The 19,878-nt window shown below is 43.3% G+C and overlaps 1 protein-coding gene across 2 annotated transcripts; it reads right to left on the minus strand.

Annotated features, from left to right (window-relative positions):
* Nucleotides 1–737: 737 nt before the first annotated feature.
* On the minus strand, nucleotides 738–13,422 carry LOC149303870 (cardiotrophin-1-like). Of its 2 annotated transcripts, none has more exons than XM_089481000.1 (3): nucleotides 13,348–13,422; nucleotides 4,970–5,103; nucleotides 738–2,677 (listed from the first exon to the last, which is right to left on the minus strand). In XM_089481000.1, the coding sequence occupies exons 1-3, from the start codon at nucleotides 13,361–13,363 to the stop codon at nucleotides 2,225–2,227; spliced, it is 603 nt and encodes a 200-aa protein (XP_089337126.1). In that variant the 5' UTR covers nucleotides 13,364–13,422; the 3' UTR covers nucleotides 738–2,224. The 2 variants fall into 2 exon arrangements, with proteins under 2 accessions (XP_089337126.1, XP_089337125.1); XM_089480999.1 differs by having other exon boundaries at nucleotides 4,934–5,103.
* Nucleotides 13,423–19,878: the final 6,456 nt, after the last annotated feature.

A 19,878-nucleotide genomic window follows, 5' to 3' on the forward strand; every position in this document is an offset into this window, starting at 1 on the left:
GATGCTCAAATCTCATTAAGTGCAATGGCATAGCAAAGTTATGTCCCTTATATAAAAGGGCAAAATCAAGGTTTGTTTTATGGGGTTTATATATTTTTTAAATATTTTCAAGGCATGGATGCTAGTCTGTGGATAAAAAATCCATGGATACAGATGGCCGACTGTAGTTTCCTGTGCTGTCAAAGGACATCAGCCTATGCCATCTTTTCCTCAACATTTTCCACAAAAAGAAAAAGAAAGATGGAAATTATATAGGCTGCAAATTAAAGAAGTTTCCCTTTCTCCTCCTAAAACAGATTGAATCAGACCAAGTCATCCTGTAGATAGTCCCAACTGGAGCAGATGTGTTAAATCAGTTGAATATACATTGAATACCCTAGCATTGAACCATGATAGTTAAAGCAGTGTCAAACTGCGTTAGTTCTGCAGTGCAGATTAGACCTCAACCATCCATCCAGCCTAATGTCACTTTCTGCAGCCCAGCTGCCAGCTTGTGAACCTCTGGGCATAGCTTTAGAAAGTTACTTTTATGGACTACAGCTCCCAGAACCCATCAGCCAGAGAGAGCAATAAATAGGCCAATGCTGTTTCAGTGAACTTTCTTGGTTGCTTCCATAGGCTTCATTAAATTCAGTATTTTACACAAAATGTTTATAAATCAGAGGGGGGAAAATGATGACAATAGCACATCCTGCTATAAATAATTTTATTAAGAATATTAATATAGATTTTGGCAGCTATACATATATAATCATATATATATATATATATTATATTTTATTATATTAATATCAAAACCAAGTATACATTAGAAACTAAAAATCTTTAGGGCGGGAACGTATGCCCTAAAGAGAGACCATAAAACCAGTGTCAAAGAATCAGAGGCTGTACGGAAAAGAGACTTCCCAACCCTTTATTAAATGGAGAGGGCTTGCAGAGGTTTTCAAAGGGCAGAATTGCTACTGTGAGCATTTTACAAGGACCAAAAGAGGTGAAGATTTCTTCCATTCTCTTCAACAGATGAGGCAATTTTGCAAAAGAATTAGTTCAATGATGAGGGGGTGAATTTGCCTAGGGAAGCATGCTCTGCAGCCTAGAAGTGGGCTTTAAACTGAGTGAAAATAACACCACTTATTACATCCTTGCTCATTTAGGACATGGTTTTATACTTATTTTCCACCTCAAGACGCAGACTTTTGCAAGGGTGACTGGCAGGAATGTGCTACCCCTATTGAATCTCTGTGTTTGCCACCCAAGAGCTCCAAAGACACACCGTTTAAATTAGAAAAACTAGCAGCCATCTTGTGTCTACTCCCAGCCCACAAATCCACTCCATCATCAGAGCTATTCAGCTATGTTAAAACCAAGGAACATCATTTCACGGTGCGTGAGGTGAAGGAAGACTTTCCCTTCCTTCAGGAAGCTAGAATTTGTTTGAACAGTTCCGACTGACTGAAACCAGACAACTTGGCACCCTTGTTCTGTTCTTCATCGTAGATGTCAAACTAATGCCATTTCCTGTGCTGGCTTGTCCTCAAGAACGCAACCTCTCTCCCCTTTTTTGCATTCAGAGGCCAATCTACCTCTCATAAAATTGCTGCTATGGGAGAGGAGTGCTTTCTTTCCAAAATGGTTGCCATCCCCCGCACCCATCTTTCTTCTCTCACAGTAATAAGGCTGCCAAGCCTTATCGATAAGTGTGATGGCGGTGGCAACTGCTGCTTTGGGACCAGCCCAAGCCATTTTGCTGCCTGAGGCAAAGGACAGGATACTGGGAATACACATTTTCCATCACAGTGGGCAATATGGCCTCTTTAGGGGAACAGAGGAACCCATACAGCAATGTCCTTCGGTACAACCAGAGGCTCAGACAAAAAAGTCAAGGGATTGTTGTTGCCAACCACCCCTATCTGCCATCTGAGGCAGCTGCTTCAAGATGCCCAATGGTACGGCCAGCTCTGGGCAGCCCCCTGAGAACAATTCCTCATCTGTAAGCTTGTATTAAAAGGAAGACAATAAGAGAAGATGGATAGCTCAGTACTGCAAGGGTGCTGGTACAGGATTAAAACCTTTGTACCACAAGGAAAGGGCTTTAATCAGCCTATCAGTTGATAGATAAAAAGATATCACCCTTCTATTTCCCCCTCACACACCCCTCTACAAAAATGACAACCAACTCAGGTGCCACCTGATGAAGTTTAAGAGCCACAGTGAGGAAGAAAATTCAGGCAGGGTATTTGGCAGCCAGGAGGGCCATATCCTTTTGGCAACGCTTGACCCAGTCCCGGTAGAGACAGCAAATGCTGTAGCCAGTGAGTTTCATGACAAAAATGGCCTCGATCCCTGGCGGCTCCGCTGGCGTCACAGGGCCAGGTACGATGCCCATAGAAGCCATGATGGCTTTAAGGTTGTTCACCAGACCGAGGCACTGGAGGCCTGAAGTGTCAAGCTGGTGATGGAGTTCTTTGGCTTCGAGGTTCATCTCGACCTGTTGGCGCTTCACAGCTGCCAGGTACTCTGGCAAACTAGAGAAGGCTCCGACGTTCTGCTGCAACCGTTCGGCATCGCTAAGGTCCAGCCAGGCTGTGGGCGAAAGCGTCGGCAATGGCAGCCCCGGGAAGGGCTTGACAGGAGGGTTAAAATCAGGATCCCCAAAGGGATTGTCCTGGTAACGTACCTAAAAGGAAGCAAACGAAAACACACAAGACAGTCAGAACTGTTCAACCCATTTTTGACATTTGGACCCCACCCTTCCTCCAAGGAACGTGGAGTAGGGTGGTGTCGGCGCATGAGGCGATCACATTTCCTCTTTACAATAAACGTGTCAGATTGTTTTAAGTTTGGATGAAATATTGCCATTGCTACAAGGTCAGAGAGGGCGGAAAACACATGGCCTTCCAGATGTGGTTGGGACAGTCATCATTACCTCAGGGGTGGGCCATGTCCAGATGTCTGGGGGATGTACGTACCACCCCACCAGACCTCAGAGGACAATATGCATGTGTGTACAGTTGGCTCTCTGTACCCACGGATGTTTTATCCATGGATTCAATCATCCACAGCTTGACAATATTCAAAAATATTATAAATTAACAAAACCAAGCCTTGGTTTTGCCATTTTATATAAGGGACACCATTTAATAATAATAATAATAATAATAATAATAATGACCCGGGACAGACGGTTCCGAAGCACCATGCCGCCATTGGCACACTCGTGACATCCGCCTGGTGACCCAAAAAGAACCCGTTTTTTCTGGGTTCTTTTTCAGTTGGAGGGATGCCAGGCAGTTTGGCTGCTGCAGCGTCCCTCCGCAGGAAAACAGGCTGCCACCAGCCCGGACATTCCCAGAAGTATGTACCGGGCCAATATAACAAAATTTTAATTTTTATCCTGCCTTTCCAACAGGAACAAGGCGGCTTACAATAAAATATTTTATATATATATATATATATATATATATATATATGATAAAATACAATATAAAATATACTGTAAAATACATCCCATTATTCCCTCCCTCCTAAAACAACACATAATAATTCCCCATAACAATAATAAAATACATTTAAATCATTAAAACCGTCAGAGATGGGCATCATTAAAATTGTCAGAGATGCTATTTCACTATACCATTGTATTTAATGGGATTTGAGCATTCACAGATTTTGGTATCCATGGAGGGTCCTGGAACCAAATCCCAGCAGATATCAAGGGCCAACTCTACATGTGTTCATATTGTGGCAAGCCCATAAATTTCATGAGGTATTATTTGGCAAGGAATACTCAAGAGATGGTTTGCAATTGCCTCCCTCTGAAGCATAGCCAACACCTAGTATTCCCTGGTGGTCTCCTTTCTAAGTGTTAAAAGGGGTTGACTCTGTTTAGCTTCCAAGATACAATGGGATCGGGTGCCTTGAGCGTATTTTGTCCACTTTGTTATTTTTAATAACATTTAATAACATCCCTTGTAATGATATTTTTAAATTTTTATATTGTGATGTTTTTAATTGTATTTTATTATCCTTCATTTTTGTAAGCCGCCTTGATCATGCCTTTGAAAAGGCAGGGTAATAATAATAATAATAATAATAATAATAATAATAATAATTATTAAAGATCCCACTGGGCCTAAAACAGCTCAGAGGGTCTCCTAAAACACAGTGAAATTTCTCCATGCCCAGAGGGCACAAGAATTATTTTAAGGTTAAAAATGATGGGTTATTTGGTATGTGGAGGGGACAGATGGGTAATAAAGAGCCACAAAAAGGGTTTGAAGGCCACACGTAGCCCACATTTTGGCCACCTGTGTATTAGTCCTTGTGAAGATAGTTAACAGGAAGCTACAATTCAACAACATCTGGAGGGTCAAATGTTTCCCGTTGCTGTAGGCAAAGGGATACTGCAGTGCCTTTGAGACTAAATGAGAGAAAGAACTTTACAGAACAAGCTTTCATAGATATTTCAGGATATTTAGGTGAACCTCCACTCCTAATGCTACATACCTTCCAACGTTTCACAATGAAAATCGTGACACTTATGGCCAAGCAACAAGATGGCAAAGATGGGAACATTTATCAATGAGGAAAAACACACAAGCCAGGTGAGGCTGCTGCAGCAGTTTGCTTTTGCCTGAGCCTCTTGGGAAGGGCAAGATTCCATCTCCTCCTCTTCTCTCCCTTTGCTGAGTTTAACTGAGTGCAAACTACTTTTGCATTTTGAACTCAATCTGCAGCAAATGAAGTATGCTAAGGACAAAGGGGAAGGTGGGAGGAACAGAGAGAATGTGGGATATATTTTAAAAAGCTGAAGAGGTGGAACAAGGGAGAATCAACTGGGACTGTCCCTGCCAAATCAGGACAGCTGGAAGGTACGTACTTAAGACTCTGTTGCTACAAAAACGCACACACATACAAACAAACACACACACACCTCTGTTAAAGAATCTCGCACATTCTGAAGACTCACGTAGTCTGACAGCAGCTGTTCTGAGCCATCTTGCATGTGGATTGTCAGGTTGTGTGTCTTTTTGATTTTCAATGCTATTTCTTGCTGCGACCGCGATGATGATGATGATGAGGAGAGGCGTTTGGGCAAGTCCACTGCAGACAGAAATGGACTAAAGGTTAAGATATATACAAACATCTGTATTTGCCAATAGTCCACACTAAGCCTCTAGGTTATTTTTCATAGGCAAAGGGGACTTTGGACAATTGTTGGGGGAGAGGAGTGAAAAAAAGGGTAGAGAAAACATGACCGAACCAAATTTCATGCTCAAGTCTTATAGTAGTTTTGTACTTTTAGCTCCACCAATCCCACTTTTGTACCATCACTTACTGTAACAGTTCTACTGGTGTATATAGTTGGGATTTTTGGTTAGAACCCAAAACACAACACAAAACATTGCCATAGGTCTAATCTGCAATACAAAAACAATGCGGTTTGACACTGCTTTAACTGCCATGGCTCAATGAAATGAAATTCTGGGATTTGTAGTTTTGTGTGGTATTTAGTTTTCTCTGTCTGAGAGCTCTGGTGCCACAACAAACTACAAATCCCAGGATTCCATAGGATGGAGCCATGACAGTTAAAGCAGTGTCAAACCGCATTATTTCTGCGATGCAGATTAGTCCCTAATCTCCTCAGTAAGGGTTTGTAAAAGATTTGTGCCAAAAGCTCTTAAGTCTGTTACTATTCTTTCTTAGCATGTGACACACATCCATTTAAAGTTTCATAAACATTTCGAGATTATCTGTCCTGAAGACTTATGTCCTGGGTCCATTCAAAATCCATCCCAAATTTTCTTTTACTAGCTACAAAACTCAACTTTTCTACTTTGGAACCTGTAGTACACAGGGCTGACTGGGATCCAAAGAGGTCATTTGAGGCTTGATGTAGAGTTTTTCACCCATTGAACTGGTAGAGAATGCAGGAAGCATTGAGTTACAGCCAAGTCACACAGCCTTTTAAATGCAGCTGTCTTTATTTAAAGACTTATGTTGCCCTTCAGCTTGCAAGTTTCCAGGGCAGCTTTCAGAGTCATAAAACCAACTCCAACAATGACAGGAACTGGACTTTACAACTGCCTCTCAAACAAGAAAGAAAAAAGTGCTTTAGATTTGCAGCCCATTACAAAATACGTGTCATATGAGGGCCAAGTACATGTCTTTATACCTGTAATATTTATTACTGCAAATATTAAAATACATTAAAATGGAATGTATTTCATTTTCCATTATAGTATATACTGTATACACTGAGTGCCATTCAGCTTTCTACTCACAAACCCAAATGAACTGTGTGCTGCTTGGGCATACCTCTAGCTTTCAGAGGTGAAGGTTTAAAATATCATATTAAAAATACTTTAAAATATTGTTTTAACATATTTAGTTTTTTATTATATGGCTTTAATTCAGATAACCTATTTTAAATTCATTTTGTGAGATGCCTTGGGTCCTGTTTGGAAGAAAGCTGGGGTATTTTCCCCTCACCACTCTCTGTGCTAAATATGGCTGATGGGAGCTACAGTCCAACAACATCTGGAACACTATATATTCCTTCCTTTTGCTCTAGATGAATATCAGGAAATGTGGATCCTTACAGATGTTCCTGGATTGCAACTCTCAGCAGTCCTAGGTAATCTAGCCAATGGTGAAGAATGCTGGAAGTTGCAGTTCAAGAACAGTTGAAGGACTACACAGTTCCCAACTTGACTTTGGTTTTTGTATCAAGCACAGCCATTCAGAAATTCAATGTTCTCTGCCTAACAAAGGGGCTGTAGCTTCACAAAGGATGGAGACAACCTGGATCTCAAAGAAAGCATCTTTTTGTGTTGCTAATGGAATTTAAATTTTATTTCCTGGACTTTAAGATGCTCTGTCTCCTAGAAGGAGGAGATGCCTGCCTCCATACCATCTTAACTAAGAACAAGAACAACATCTTGACAAAATGCAGGCCTGTGACTAACATAATAATGTTTTTTCTTTCTCCTGTATGATTTTTAACACCTTTCCCTGATGAAGAAGCCAATGGAGCTTTGAAAGTTTGACAGCAATGTTTGTTTTGTGCATTCTGGGTGGCCAAATAAAAGTTATCACTGTTTTGCGGATTTTGGATGTGGATTTGCTATATGCCAACACATTTTGGCATATACCTATTCAGACTATTCATATGCACCACCATAATCAGCCTTAACATGTAAAGACCTGGAATTGGTTTTAAGGTGTGTATAAAGATGCTCAGCATTAACAGGAAGATTGTTATTAATTTTGCCTACTTGCAAGTACTTGCAGGGGGAGAGCAAACAGAACTTTATAAACAAATTAACAAAACATTTTGGCTTCTGCCATGTAAACCCACTGGGTGGCCTTAGGCAAGTCACAATCTTTGAGACTCAGAGGATGGCAAGCTCCCTCTGAAAAGGGAGTATGATGAGTCTGGAGTGGATGAGGACTTGAAAACTAGCTTAAGGGAGATGCCGCTTTAGGTCTGCCCTTTGCCCATCTCATCTTTATGCCCTGCTGGGGAGGATTTCCGGCTTCGCTGGGAAACCAAATGCTGGACAAGAAATGGACTTTTGATCATTCGCAGAGGAACTCTTCCGTGTCACTGGTTGTAATTCTTCAACTGGAAAAGCCAAGAACTGCACCTGGCCATGCGTATATGCAAAGCAGAGACGTGTGGTGCCCAAGGCATCTTAAGAAGGGAAAGCTCTTTCAAATACCCAGTTAATAATTAACTCTACCCTCCAGTGCCAAAGTGGAAATATGTGCAGAGATGATCTTTTCATTCATGGCTTTCATGCAGGGCCTCAGGCAGGGGAGTGGAGAAGAAAGAATAGAATACAGGAGATTTACAGCGTAGTATAGCAGTTTGAGTGTTAAATTAGAAACCAGGATTCGAATCTCCACGTGGGCATAGAAACCCACTAGGTAACCTTGGACAAGTCACACTCTCTCAGCCACAGAGGAAGGCAAGGGCAAAACCCTCCTCTGAACAAATCTTGCCAAGAAACCCCTGTGATAGGTTTGCCTTAAGAGCGCCAAAAGTTGGAAGGGCACACAGCAACAGCAGCAACAACAACAAACAGTTAAGGAACTGGGATGACCCAGGGAGGTGGAGAAGGCAAGGGGATGGTTAGCATCAGTTTAGGCTTTTGTTGTAAAATATGGAAAGAGGAAAGTGGGGGCCAACCTAAAAGCTGAAGCCATAGAGATGGGGCTGTTGGTCATGTAACAAAAAGCTCCTGCACCTTTAATGGCTGCATAGAACAGAAGTGAGGATGATACAGGCCTCCTGATGTTGTTGGACTGCAATTCCCAGTATTCTTCAGCTTCACCTATAATGTCTAGGACTGCTTGGTGCTACAGTTCAACAACATTTGGTGGGGGGAGGTACAGGGTTCACAGGCCTGATGCGGGAGAAGGAATTTCGTTGAATCACAGAGTTGGAAGGGACCTCATGGTCCAACTCCTTTCTCAATGCAGGATCCCTGGGTAGAGCATCCCCAGCAGGTAGCTGTCCAGCATCTTTTTGAAGCTATCCAGAGAAGGAGATCTCACCACCTCCCTAGGCAAATGGTTGCATTACCAAACTGCTCTCACTATCAAGAAGTTCCTTCTAATATTAGATCTAGTTCTGTCTCTTAGGGTGCATCCACACAGCAGAAATAATCCAGTTTGACACCACTTTTAACTGTTATCGGTCAATGCTATGGGAACTGTAGTTTGTTGTGGCACCAGAGCTCTGCTCTGGAGCTTTTTCTTCTAGTTCCAACAAACTACAGTTCCCAGAATTCCACAGCACTGAGCCATGGCAGTTAAAGTGGTGTAAAAGTGGATTATTTCTGCTGTGCTGATGTAGCCTTAGGCAGCAGAGAACAAGCCTATCTATCCCTCCCTTTCACTCTTTGTGGCAGCCTTTGTTCACCAAGCTAAACTTGCCCAGCTCTTTCATCCTCTCCTCTTACATTTTGATCTCCATTTAAGAAAGGTGCTGACTTCTGGTTATCCCTGATCATGTATTTCTTAAAATCTATTCACAAAATGTCATGAAACCAGTTAAGAGGAAAGGGAAAGCAGACAAGCTTTTTGTCAACTTTGTTGCTGTTGTGTGCCTTTCAGTTGTTTCCGACGATCACTGGGGTTTCTTGGAAAGATTTGTTCCAAGTGGTTTTGCCAGTGCCTTCCTCAGAGGCTGAGAGAGTGTGACTCACCCAAGGTCACTCATTGTCATTCCATGAGCAGGGATGCAAATCTTGGTCTCCCAGAGTTCTAGTCCAACATTCAGATCACTAAACCACACTGACTCTTGTAAACTGCAATTTTGAAAACACACTCTCTCTCCTCTCTGGCTGCTTGATGACTACCCACAAGTGACATTACCTATAACAGACCAGGCAATTAAGGGGTTTTGTGGTTTATTGGGTTTAACAGAACACAACAGTGCATTCTCCCCCCCCCCCGCCCATTGATGGGGGTCAATTTACAGTGGCTCCAATTTCACTCAGTCTTGGGTTGCTGCACCACACAGTGCACCCACAACCCACTGTCTGTTCGTGTCTTGTCCTTGCCTTTCCACATGGAGACCTTGGACATCTTATTTAACTACATTCCGAACACATGTCTGGCTGCTCCCATAACTGTGCCATAAGTCCATGTTACTCTGGAGCAGGGATGGGTCTGGCAGACCCAGGATTTTTGCCCCTCGGGTCCATTGAGAGACATACGAACTGCCCCAAATGCCCTCCCTCAAAACCAGACCTAGGCAGAAGTCCACTTCTGGTTTCAAAAAATAGGTTTTGAAAAAATATTCTACAGAGCAGGTGGGAATTACAATCAATCAAAAAGGTCAGTTGCTGCTTCAAAGATATCCTGGCGAGGCTGTCAGATTTTGTAAGTTAGGGAAAAAATGGAAATCTGGGGGAGCTGTGGGCCTCAGAAATATACCTGCTTGCACATAGGCTTACACTCTTCCCAGCACTGCCATAATGTAAATTGCACATGGAAAACATACCTATGCCATCTATGATTTGCCAAGCTGAACAGAGATAGTCAGCCATGGAAGATGGCTTGATAAGTCTCCTGTGTTTGCTGGTGCAGAAGGCTGGAAAAGAAAGATTTCTAATAAACTGGCAGGTTATTCATACCTGATTGGCTATTCATACCTGACCAGTTAGTTGGGCCACAGGTTGGACAGGCCAAACAACTTCTCTCTCTCTCTCTCTCTCTCAAACTTCAGCCAAAATCTTGTACTGTATGTTCTTTCATCCAGAGGCACTAAGAAACTGAACTGGGAAGATGTGTAACTGATGTGCACTGGAAATGCACAATGTGCACAGGAACTCACTTGTCAATGTCCCATAGCATATCAGTCCCTTTGCCGGTTCTGCTATACAGTTACGAAGCAGCAAAAAGGAATGATTTTGGCAATGAATAACATTTCTAGTCCCCAAACTGACTGAGGAATTAATCTGGCAGTGTAGTCCCACAAGGCTGTCACGAAGCTATACCTTCTCTGCATACATTCCTCAAACCTTCCCCTTCCATTTAAAAATATATTAACATCCTCTGGATTTTATTCTTCTGCTGTTCTCCTACATATGTAGTTCCTTATGGGATTGCCAAGTGACCAGTGTCATAATCTGCTCCTGTGTCTTTAGTGCTAGTGTGCTCAGCAGAGGTCAGCAAGTCAAGCTCTGTGTGTCAGCTACTCCTTAGCCTAAGTATCCTATTTGAAACTGGGGTGTAGTAGCAGAGTACACCACAGGATTGTTGGTCATGGCCAGTAAGGAGAAGTTTTCCCATTCACAACTTTTTCTCTTGGGCATGAAACTACATCATCTATTCTAGGTTCATTCATGGAGAAGCTGTATGTGTGTGTTTTTATTATCTAGTTTGTTGTTGTTATTGTGCTTTCAAGTCATTTCTGACTTACGGTGATCCTAATGTGAACAAGGTTTTCTTGGTAAGTTTCTTCAGAGGGGGTTTGCCATTGCCTTCCTCTGAGGCTGAGAGAGTACCAGTGGGTTCCAAAGACTGAGCGATGATTCAAACCCTGGTCTCCAGAGTTGTAGACCAACATTCAAACCACTACACCACGCTAGCTCTAGTGATCCAACATACAGTTTAAAGTTCAAACAAAAACCAAGCCAGCTGAATTTCTAACAAGCTTTGGGACAAGCCTTTCCTTTTAACCAGCTTGCACGGCTGATGTTTCAGATATGCTCTGCTAAAACCACTCAGCCTGATTCCCACTACCTTTTAAACCGGATTGCAAATTGGTTTGAACCGGTTCAAATGACCCTGGTTCCCACTTGAATCGATTTGCTGAAGTGATGTGAAGAGGGCAGCCATGTGCTAGACCCACTTAACCCATGTCTTAATCAATTCTGCGCAAGTGTGAACCAGATGTGGATCGGAATTGATTTAAATTTGCCCTTCGGCCGGCTGGAGCAGGTCCATTTTAAACCAATTCATTCATGAATGTGGCCTACAAGTGAGTTATTTTACAGGGAAAAAAATGTGACCAGGACAAAGGTATTGGGAACCATGCTTTGCTGTCGAATCAATCCATCGATTTGGATTGAAAATCACTTTAATGAGGCCCCAGTATTGTACAGGTTGAGTCTCCCTTATCCAGAATTCCGAAATTGGAAATATTGTATTTCAAAATCCAAAGTAGTCCACATGGGTGGCTGAGGTAGTGAAATCTTTGCTTGTTTTTGGTTCACTGCCCACAAATTTTGTTTCATGCACAAAAAATTATTACAAACATGGTGTATAAAATGATCTTCAGTCTATGTGTATAAGATGTACATGAACAATAAATGGATTTCATGTTTAGACTTGGATCTCATCGCCAAGATGTACATCACGTATATGCAAATATCCCCAAATCCAACAAACTCACAAAATTTAAAACATTTCTGGTCCCAAGTGTTTTGGAGAAGTGAGACTCAACTTGTATCCACTCCCAAAAATGCATCTAAGGAAGTAGGCTGAAGTCTACAAAATCTCCTGCTACCAACCTCTTTCTTTCAGGTAGTTTCAAAGGTGCTACAAGATCCATTTACATACTGATTTTACAGACTAACCCGTCTATATCCTTTGAATTCTATCACCGGGTATAAAAGTGTCCAAGACCCTGATTACATTAGACAAATTCAAAAATATAGCCTTGTCAGTCTTCAAAGATAAAGCCATGTTAGTCTGTAGAATCAGTACGGAGAGAGGTCTTGCAGAAACTTTGAGACAAACTGAAAGAAAGAAGATGGCAGCATGAGCTTTCGTAGACTTCAGTCTACTTCCTAAGATGCATTTGAGCGATGGAAAGCCAGGCACAGACATATATGTGCCATTGCTATGTGAGGATGTCAATTCAAATTACAAATCCTTTGTGTATGGAAATGAAGTTGCAGCTCCAGTCTTAACAATGGTCGTTAGTGCCCAGTTCCCTATGCCTTTGTGCACTAAAGACCATAGTTAAAACTGGATCTGCAACTTCATTTCCATACACAAAGGATTTGTAATTTGAACTGACATCCTCACATACCAATGGTAGATACATGTCTGTGCCTGGCTTCCACTCCACCAAATGCATCTGAGTATGTAGAAAAAGCTTATGCTGCCAATTTCTTTCTTTCAGTCAGTCTTAAAGATGCTGCAAGGTCTCTCTGCCCTTGTTAGTCTGTAAAATCAGTACTTAGAAAGATCTTGTAGCTCCTTTGAGACTGTCTGAAAGAAAGAAGTTGGCAGCATGAGCTTTTGTAGACTTCACTGTACTTCCTCAGGTGATTTGGTGGATGGAAAGCCAGGGACAAACTGGACAATTGTAAGAGTGGGGGGTGGGGGGCTTAAAAAGAAGTAACTTCTGGAGGATCAGTATGGAGAGAGATCTTGTAGCCTCTTTGAGACTGACTGAAGGAAAGAAGTTGTCAGCATGAGCTTTCCTACACTTCCTCAGATGCTTAGGAAAGCTCTTGCTGCCAACTTCTTTCTCTCAGTAAGTGCTACAATATCTCTCTCCATGCTGCTTCTCCAGACTAATACAGGCTACAATCTTTGAAATCTGGAGCGGCAGAGATTCACCCAGGGAAATCCTTTCTCCCCAGAAGCAACGATAAGGTTTCACTGGCAAGGAGGAGAAGCAGCAGCCCTGGGTCGAAAAAGGGCTCCATCCAAGTTGGTGCCATCCTTCTCAAAACTTTGCGCCAAGTAGATCCACATGACACCACCGATCCCCGGCCCCATAAGAAGGAAGGGAGCCCCAAGATGTACATCAGAGTGGAAGGAAGGAGTTAGGGGACCCCCCCCCCCAGATTTTGGCAAATCGCCCCCGACTCTTACCTGGCAGCACCTCCATCCTTCTGGTCCAGGTTTGCGCCACTGGCTGCTTGCGCCTTGCAAGGCGCACGAGTTTTATCCGTGTCTTGCCCCCCTTCCCACCCCCGGATCGCCCACCCCCGGCCTCTCTGGGCCCTTCCTCCGCCTCCTCCTCCTCCTCCTCCTCTCCCAGGACCAGGGATTCCAGGCGGTTGACATCACCCTGGCCGCCCTCGTTCCCGGAAAAAGGAACCTAATCCTTCCCCCCCGTTACCTCTCCCAGAGAGAACAAACTTGGCACTGCATCTGAAAGACCGGCCAGGCGCGCACAGAGGGGACTGCTAAGGATTAAGGGCCAAAGCCGGAGGGAAGGGGATATGTCTGTATGTGTGTGTGTGTGTTTGTGTTTGTGTTGCATTACACTGCTTCCACACTCTTTCCTTGTGGCTGGGTGCTTTTTTTCCAAGTCCTTTCCCACTTATTGAGACCCTAGACCTGCACAACTTGGCAGCAGGTAGGGACCAACATTAAAAGAGGCTAAACTTCTTTGGGCCACAGATAGGTTTTAATTATTATTGTTGTTGTTGTTGTTATTGGGAAGTCGAAGGCTTTCATGGCCGACATCCATAGTTTTCTGTGGGTTTTTCAGGCTATGTGGCCATGTTCTAGAAGAGTTTATTTCTGATGTTTCGCCAGCATCAGATGCCAGCCACAGATGCTGGTGAAACGTCAGGAATAAACTCTTCTAGAACATGGCCACATATCCTGAAAAACCCACAGAAAACTATTATTACTATTATTATTTAATTAATAATAATTAATATAATATTAATTCCATCCTGCTCTTCCTCTGCCCAGCCCATTCCTCAGGAGAAAACCAAATGGCAATGGCGGAGGAGCCTTGCCTGGCCTTCCCCTCCTTTGCCTGGACTTCTTTGGAGATGGCCAAAGGATGGAGGAGCTTTGCCCCTCTTCCTCTTCCACCACTTGGCCTTCTCAGGAGAAAGCCAGGCAGCAGGGAAGCGTTGTGGGGTGAGCATTCACCCTTCCTCCTCACTTCTGACCTGGCCCTCTCCTCAGGAGGAGGCCAAGTGGCAGAGGTGCCTTGGAAGTCATTCCACATCCTTGTGGGCCACTCAAAATCCTTTGGTGGGCCGCATGTGGCCCCTGGGCCATATGTTGTGCAGGCCTGAAGGTGAACCCATTCCAGAGTTTTCCTGGCAAGATTTCTGCCTGGCTATGAAAACCCACTGGGTAACCTTAGACAAGTCACACTCTCGCTCAGCCTCAGGCGAAGGCAATGGCAACCAAATCCCCCCAACAAATCTTGCCACCAAAACCCTGGGATAGGTTTACCTTAGGCTCACCATAAGTCGAATATGACTTGAAGACACACAACAACAAAAGGTGACCCTGTCCCAAGGTTTTCTTGGCAAGATGTCTTCAGAAGGAGGTTTGCCATCTAAAGCAGAGTTGAAATCACAAATAAAACCATGGGCCAACATCAGGGGAATTTGGAGGATTGGTAGTTGCACTGTCCATGGACTCAGAGGCTGAGAGACTGTGACTCACCCAAGAGTCGCTCAGTGTCCCTACTACACTATATTGGTTCTTTTGGAAACTTATTGTGTGCCTCTAAGTCATTTTGGACTGATGGTGATTCTTAAGTGAACTTGTTGTTGTTATGTGCCTTCACGTCCTCTCTGATGTCCAAAAGTCTGGAATGACCTGCCGGAGGAGATCCACCATATAACATTTTTGGATGCCTTTAAGAAGGCAATAAATGGATCTCTTCTGGCAGGCCTTCCCAAATTGACCTCTTTGGAATGCTCACTCTCCAGTTGCATAGCTGTTCCCACCGGACTGTGATTGTGCTTGATTTTATTGACTACATTATTGGTAGCATTTTATTGGGAATTGTTGTTTTTAACACTATTTTAAGGTGGAAGGGAGATAGGGAATTGGATTTGCTATGTTTTGCTATGTTTTTACTTGTGGCTTGTTGTGTTCTATTTTTATTGTTCTTATGTCTGTTGTTACCCGCCTTGATCCAATACAGGGAGAGGCAGGATACAAATAATAATAATAATAATAATAATAATAATGATAATAATAAAAACTTAGGGTTTTATTGTCAAGATTTCTTCAGAGGGAGGTTTGCCAGTGCCATCCTCTGAGACAGAGAGTTTGACTTGCTCCAGGGCACCCTGTGACATTCCCTGGCTGAACAAGGATTTAAAGCTGGGTCTCCCAAAGTCTTAGTCCAACCCTCAGACCACTACACCTGGTTGGTTCTTTTGTCAACTTTGTTGTTGTGTGCCTCTAAGTCAGTTTTGATTTATGGTGACCCCAAGGTAAACTTATCATAGGGTTTTCTTGGCAGGTTTCTTCAGAGGGGCTTTGCCATTTGCCATCCTTTGAGGCTGAGAGAGTGAGACTCACCCAAGGCAACCCAACCCTGTGACATTCCCTGACTGAGCAGGGATTCAAGGCTGGGTCTCCCAGAGTCTTAGTCCAACCCTCAGATCACTATACCAAGCTGGCTCTTTTGGAAACTTTATTGTTGTTTAGCATCACCATAAGTCCAAAATTACTTGGACACAACAACAACAAAGTTTCCAAGGGTTTCCACTGCATTTCTCTGAGTTTAAGAGAAGCAGAGAAAGTGTGAGTTGCTCAAGATCAACCAATAGGTTTTCACGACTGTGTGGGAGATTCAAACTCTGACCGCCCCAAATCCTAGCCCAGCTCTTAAACCAGTCCACTACATCGGTACACCTCATTTAAAAGAGACATTGTTCTTCAGTTTTTCTTGGGGGGGGGGGGGGGAGAGGAGATGAACTCAGAGGATAAACTTTTCCAGTGTCCACTTATTTATTTTAATTCTTGAATTTATATCCCTGCTTTCTGACCTGGGAGAAGTTCCAGAGTGCCTGCCAAACTCATCCAAATATTAAAACCACCCAAGCAGAATTGAAATTCCAAATAAATCCATGGGCCAACATCAGGGTGATTTGGAAGAGAACTAGCAGCACTGTCCATGGACTGCAGTTCCCAGCAGCAGGAATCTGGCTAGCCAATAGTGAGGGAGTTACAGTTCATTAAGAACTGGGAGGCTGCACTTTACCTAAAAGTGTTTACCAAGTTCCTATTGGTAATCAGTCTACTCGCTTGTTATGTGCTTTCAGGTTAACTCCAGCTTATGGAACATATCCAGGGGTAACCATGTTGGTCATACAGCAAAGTACCATAACATCCAAAATCCACAAAATAGCTATACCTTTCTTAGGCCAACCAACCATGTTTCAATCTTTTGAAGCTCCACTGCCTTTTTCATCAGGCAAAGGTGTTAAAAACCATACAGGGGAAAGAAAAAATAGGATGATCTTAGAGTTACCACCCTGTTAAGATGTTTTGTTGTTCTCAGTTAAAATGGTATGGAGGGATATTCATGTAGGCAGGCCATTCCTCCTTTCAGCCATGTGAGCTTGGGAAGAAAAAGAGTCATAAAGTCCAGGAAATAAAATTTAAACTCCCTTTTATTTCCTGGACTTTATGACTCTTTGCCTCACGTAGACATGACCAAGTAGGAGAAATGGCCTTTACCTACATGTATATCCCTACATGGATGGTTTTGTGGGTGGAAAACCTAAAATGCCACATGCATGGTTGTTTTGCAGGGGCTTTGGGGTGTTTTTTTGGGTGAAAAACATCCCTGGTAAATTGGCACGTGCGCGCGTGCGCGCACACACACACACACACACATAAAAGATGGGGATTAGGCATCATCAAAATTGCTTTGGAGGTTCAGGGATGCACCCACCTTATAGAGCCACACTGTCGCTACTCCTGTTGTAAAGAACCAGGCTTGCAGTTTGGGGACAGTGTTCTTAGATCAGTATTCCTTCTGAAAGCACAGATGAGGCATGGAACTTAAATTGATATATCTATCAATTTTGGCCCTACCTGGATAGGGAGACTTTAGCAACAGTGATCCATGCTCTGGCAACCTCTTGTGTGGATTAATGAAATAATATCCTCCAACTGTCCTGATCTGGTAAGGACAGACATAATCACTATGGGCCCTTGGTATCCACTGGGGTTTGGTTTCAGTTCAAAGCCCCCTGTGGATATCAAAATCTGTGGATGCTCCAGCCCCATTAAATACAATGTCACAGTCAAATATATAAAATGGCAAAATCAAGGTTTGCTTTTGGAATGTTTTCAAAATATTTATTTATTTTTAATATTTTAAAGCTGTGGATAGTTGAATCCATGGATAAGAAATCCATGGATACAGAGGGCCAATTGTAATACGCTGTCCTACTTTTTCAGCTGCATTTAAAATGTCCCAGTTTCTCTGTCCTCCTCCCACTTTCCTCCTTTGTGCTCAGCTCACTTCAAATACTGCAAACTGAGTGAAAAGTTCAAAAAAAATTTACACTCAGTTAACTCAGCAGAAGGGAGGGGAAGGGGGAGAATCTTGCTATTCCTTGTAGAGTCAGGCAAAGATAAACTGCTGCAGCCTCTTCTAACTCAGTAACTTTTGCCATTTTGAATGTACTTTGATGTCGCTCAGGTATCCTCATTTCATCTGTGAAATGTTGTAGAGCATGAAATTCTGGATACTGCCTTTGAAATTGGTGTGGATCACAGAATCATACATTTGTAAGGGACCTGAAACACTATCCAATCCAATTTCCTGACAGATTTTGGCTGGTCCAAAACAGGGCAGAGAGAGCAATTCTAAACTATTATGGGACAGTACACCCAAAGGATTCTTTTCTGTGCTATGTACCCGCAGACTTGGACTTTATGGCTGCCATCAGAGACAGTTCTACCTGTCAGCTTTCCTCACTCTTTAGAGAATTAACAGCTGCCAGCTGTCTTCTAGAATAGAAACAGATGGGCTTTGCATAACCTATTTCAATATTGACCAAGCAATTTCTGCAATTTAATATCATAGATATACAAAGAAGTTCTTTATAAAAAAAAGCATGTTGGAATCATTCCATAGAGCGATGATACTTGATGAATGGAGAGACCCAGCTCTTTGGACTCAGGATTTCTGGATCCTGTCATTAACTTTGATCTCCAAGCATAATGTAAGGGGTCTATAATGTGGGACTCAGGATGTTCAAATTAGGATATAAATTCTGTCCTCTATGATGACAGGCAGCTTGGAATTCTGCTCCTTGTTTTTTTTAAGGAAGCTAGTTGCATGGCTGGGGTTTTCCCTTCTCATTGTTTACACATGCCTTTGAAAAGGGAAGAATGGAAAGTTTCATCTCATATTTGCAAGGAAACAAAGGAGGGGTCTGATGAGTTGCTATTAAAATTGGTGGTGGTGGGGAGCCAGGAATCTCATGGGGCCTCTGACATCAGGAGAAGGCATTCTGCCCAGTTTTGTTTATTCTCATGAAAAAGAAAATCACCCTTACCCTTCTTCTGAAGCACAGTGATTATCATGTTGCCCTTCAGATGTTGGACTGCAATTCCCAGTAGCTATTCCTAGCATCTGTTGTTGTTAACTGCCCACTAGTCGACCCTGACTCATTGCAACCCTGTGGATGAGATATCTCCAAGCCCTTTTATCCTCCACTGCTTTGTTTAGGTCCTGCAAATCCAGGCCCATGACCTCTTTGATTGAATCCATCCATCTGGCATGTGGTCTTCCTCTCTTTCTACTTCCCTCTACCTTTCCTAGCATTGACGTGGTACAGACCACCAACCAGCGGCATACCAGCACCGGTATTAGGGTTAGGGAGCGCACACCATGTACACGCTCCCTAACTCTAATACGTGCTGGCGGTGCAATAATGGTGGCGTCCTGTGTACACGGGCACCACCATTATGATGTCATGCATGCACTGCGTCCAAACGGTGTGGCCCGTGTGTGACGTCTTCGTGCTGCCCCAGACCGATTATGGTGGCCTGGCTGCAGCATGAGAAGGAACTCTGCGGGAACGAAGCCAGGGAGGAAGGGGCCAAGTGGCCCCTTTCTCCCTTGGCTCTGGCTCCTGGGGTGTCCAGGGGCACGAAGCCTCAAGGACACCCCTTTTCCAGGCCACGAGGAAGCAGCATTTGGCCATTTCTCCATGGCCTGGAAAAGTGCCGGATTGGGGCCTCTGTGCTGCTGGTATGGCTGCCCTGGCCCTAATCCTCCATGGAAAGGGATGGCTGTGGACTGCCCCTTTTCTGCTGTCTATACTGGGCCCATATTATCTTTTATAGTGAGTTGTTCCTTCTCATCAAGTGGCCAAAGTGTGACAGCCTCAGTTTGATTATCTTCGCTTCAAGGGAGATTTCGGGCTTGATCTGTTCAAGGACCCATTTGTTTTGTCTTTTTCATCTCAGTATCTTTAGCACTGTTCTTCAGGACATCTCAGATGAATTGATATTCTTCCTATCTGCTTTCTTCATTGTCCAGCTCTCACATTCATACATGGTTATGGGGAATAAAATGGCTTGGACAGTTCTAACTTTAGCGCTCAGTTGTATATCTTTACTCTTTATGATCTTTTCCAGCTCTTTCATAGCTGTCCTTCCCATTCT

This window comes from Sceloporus occidentalis, unplaced genomic scaffold (assembly GCF_023333645.1).
Source record: "Sceloporus occidentalis isolate IW3139 unplaced genomic scaffold, rSceOcc1.0.p SCAF_14, whole genome shotgun sequence".
Classification (NCBI taxonomy): domain Eukaryota; kingdom Metazoa; phylum Chordata; class Lepidosauria; order Squamata; family Phrynosomatidae; genus Sceloporus; species Sceloporus occidentalis.

What these genes read in the sequence shown, in the direction of transcription:
- LOC149303870 (XM_089480999.1), bottom strand. An exon ending in TGCGAGATTCTTTAACAGAG is followed by an intron (nt 2,678 to 4,933) that starts GTGTGTGTGTGT and finishes GCTTCCTTTTAG; the next exon opens with GTACGTTACCAGGACAATCC.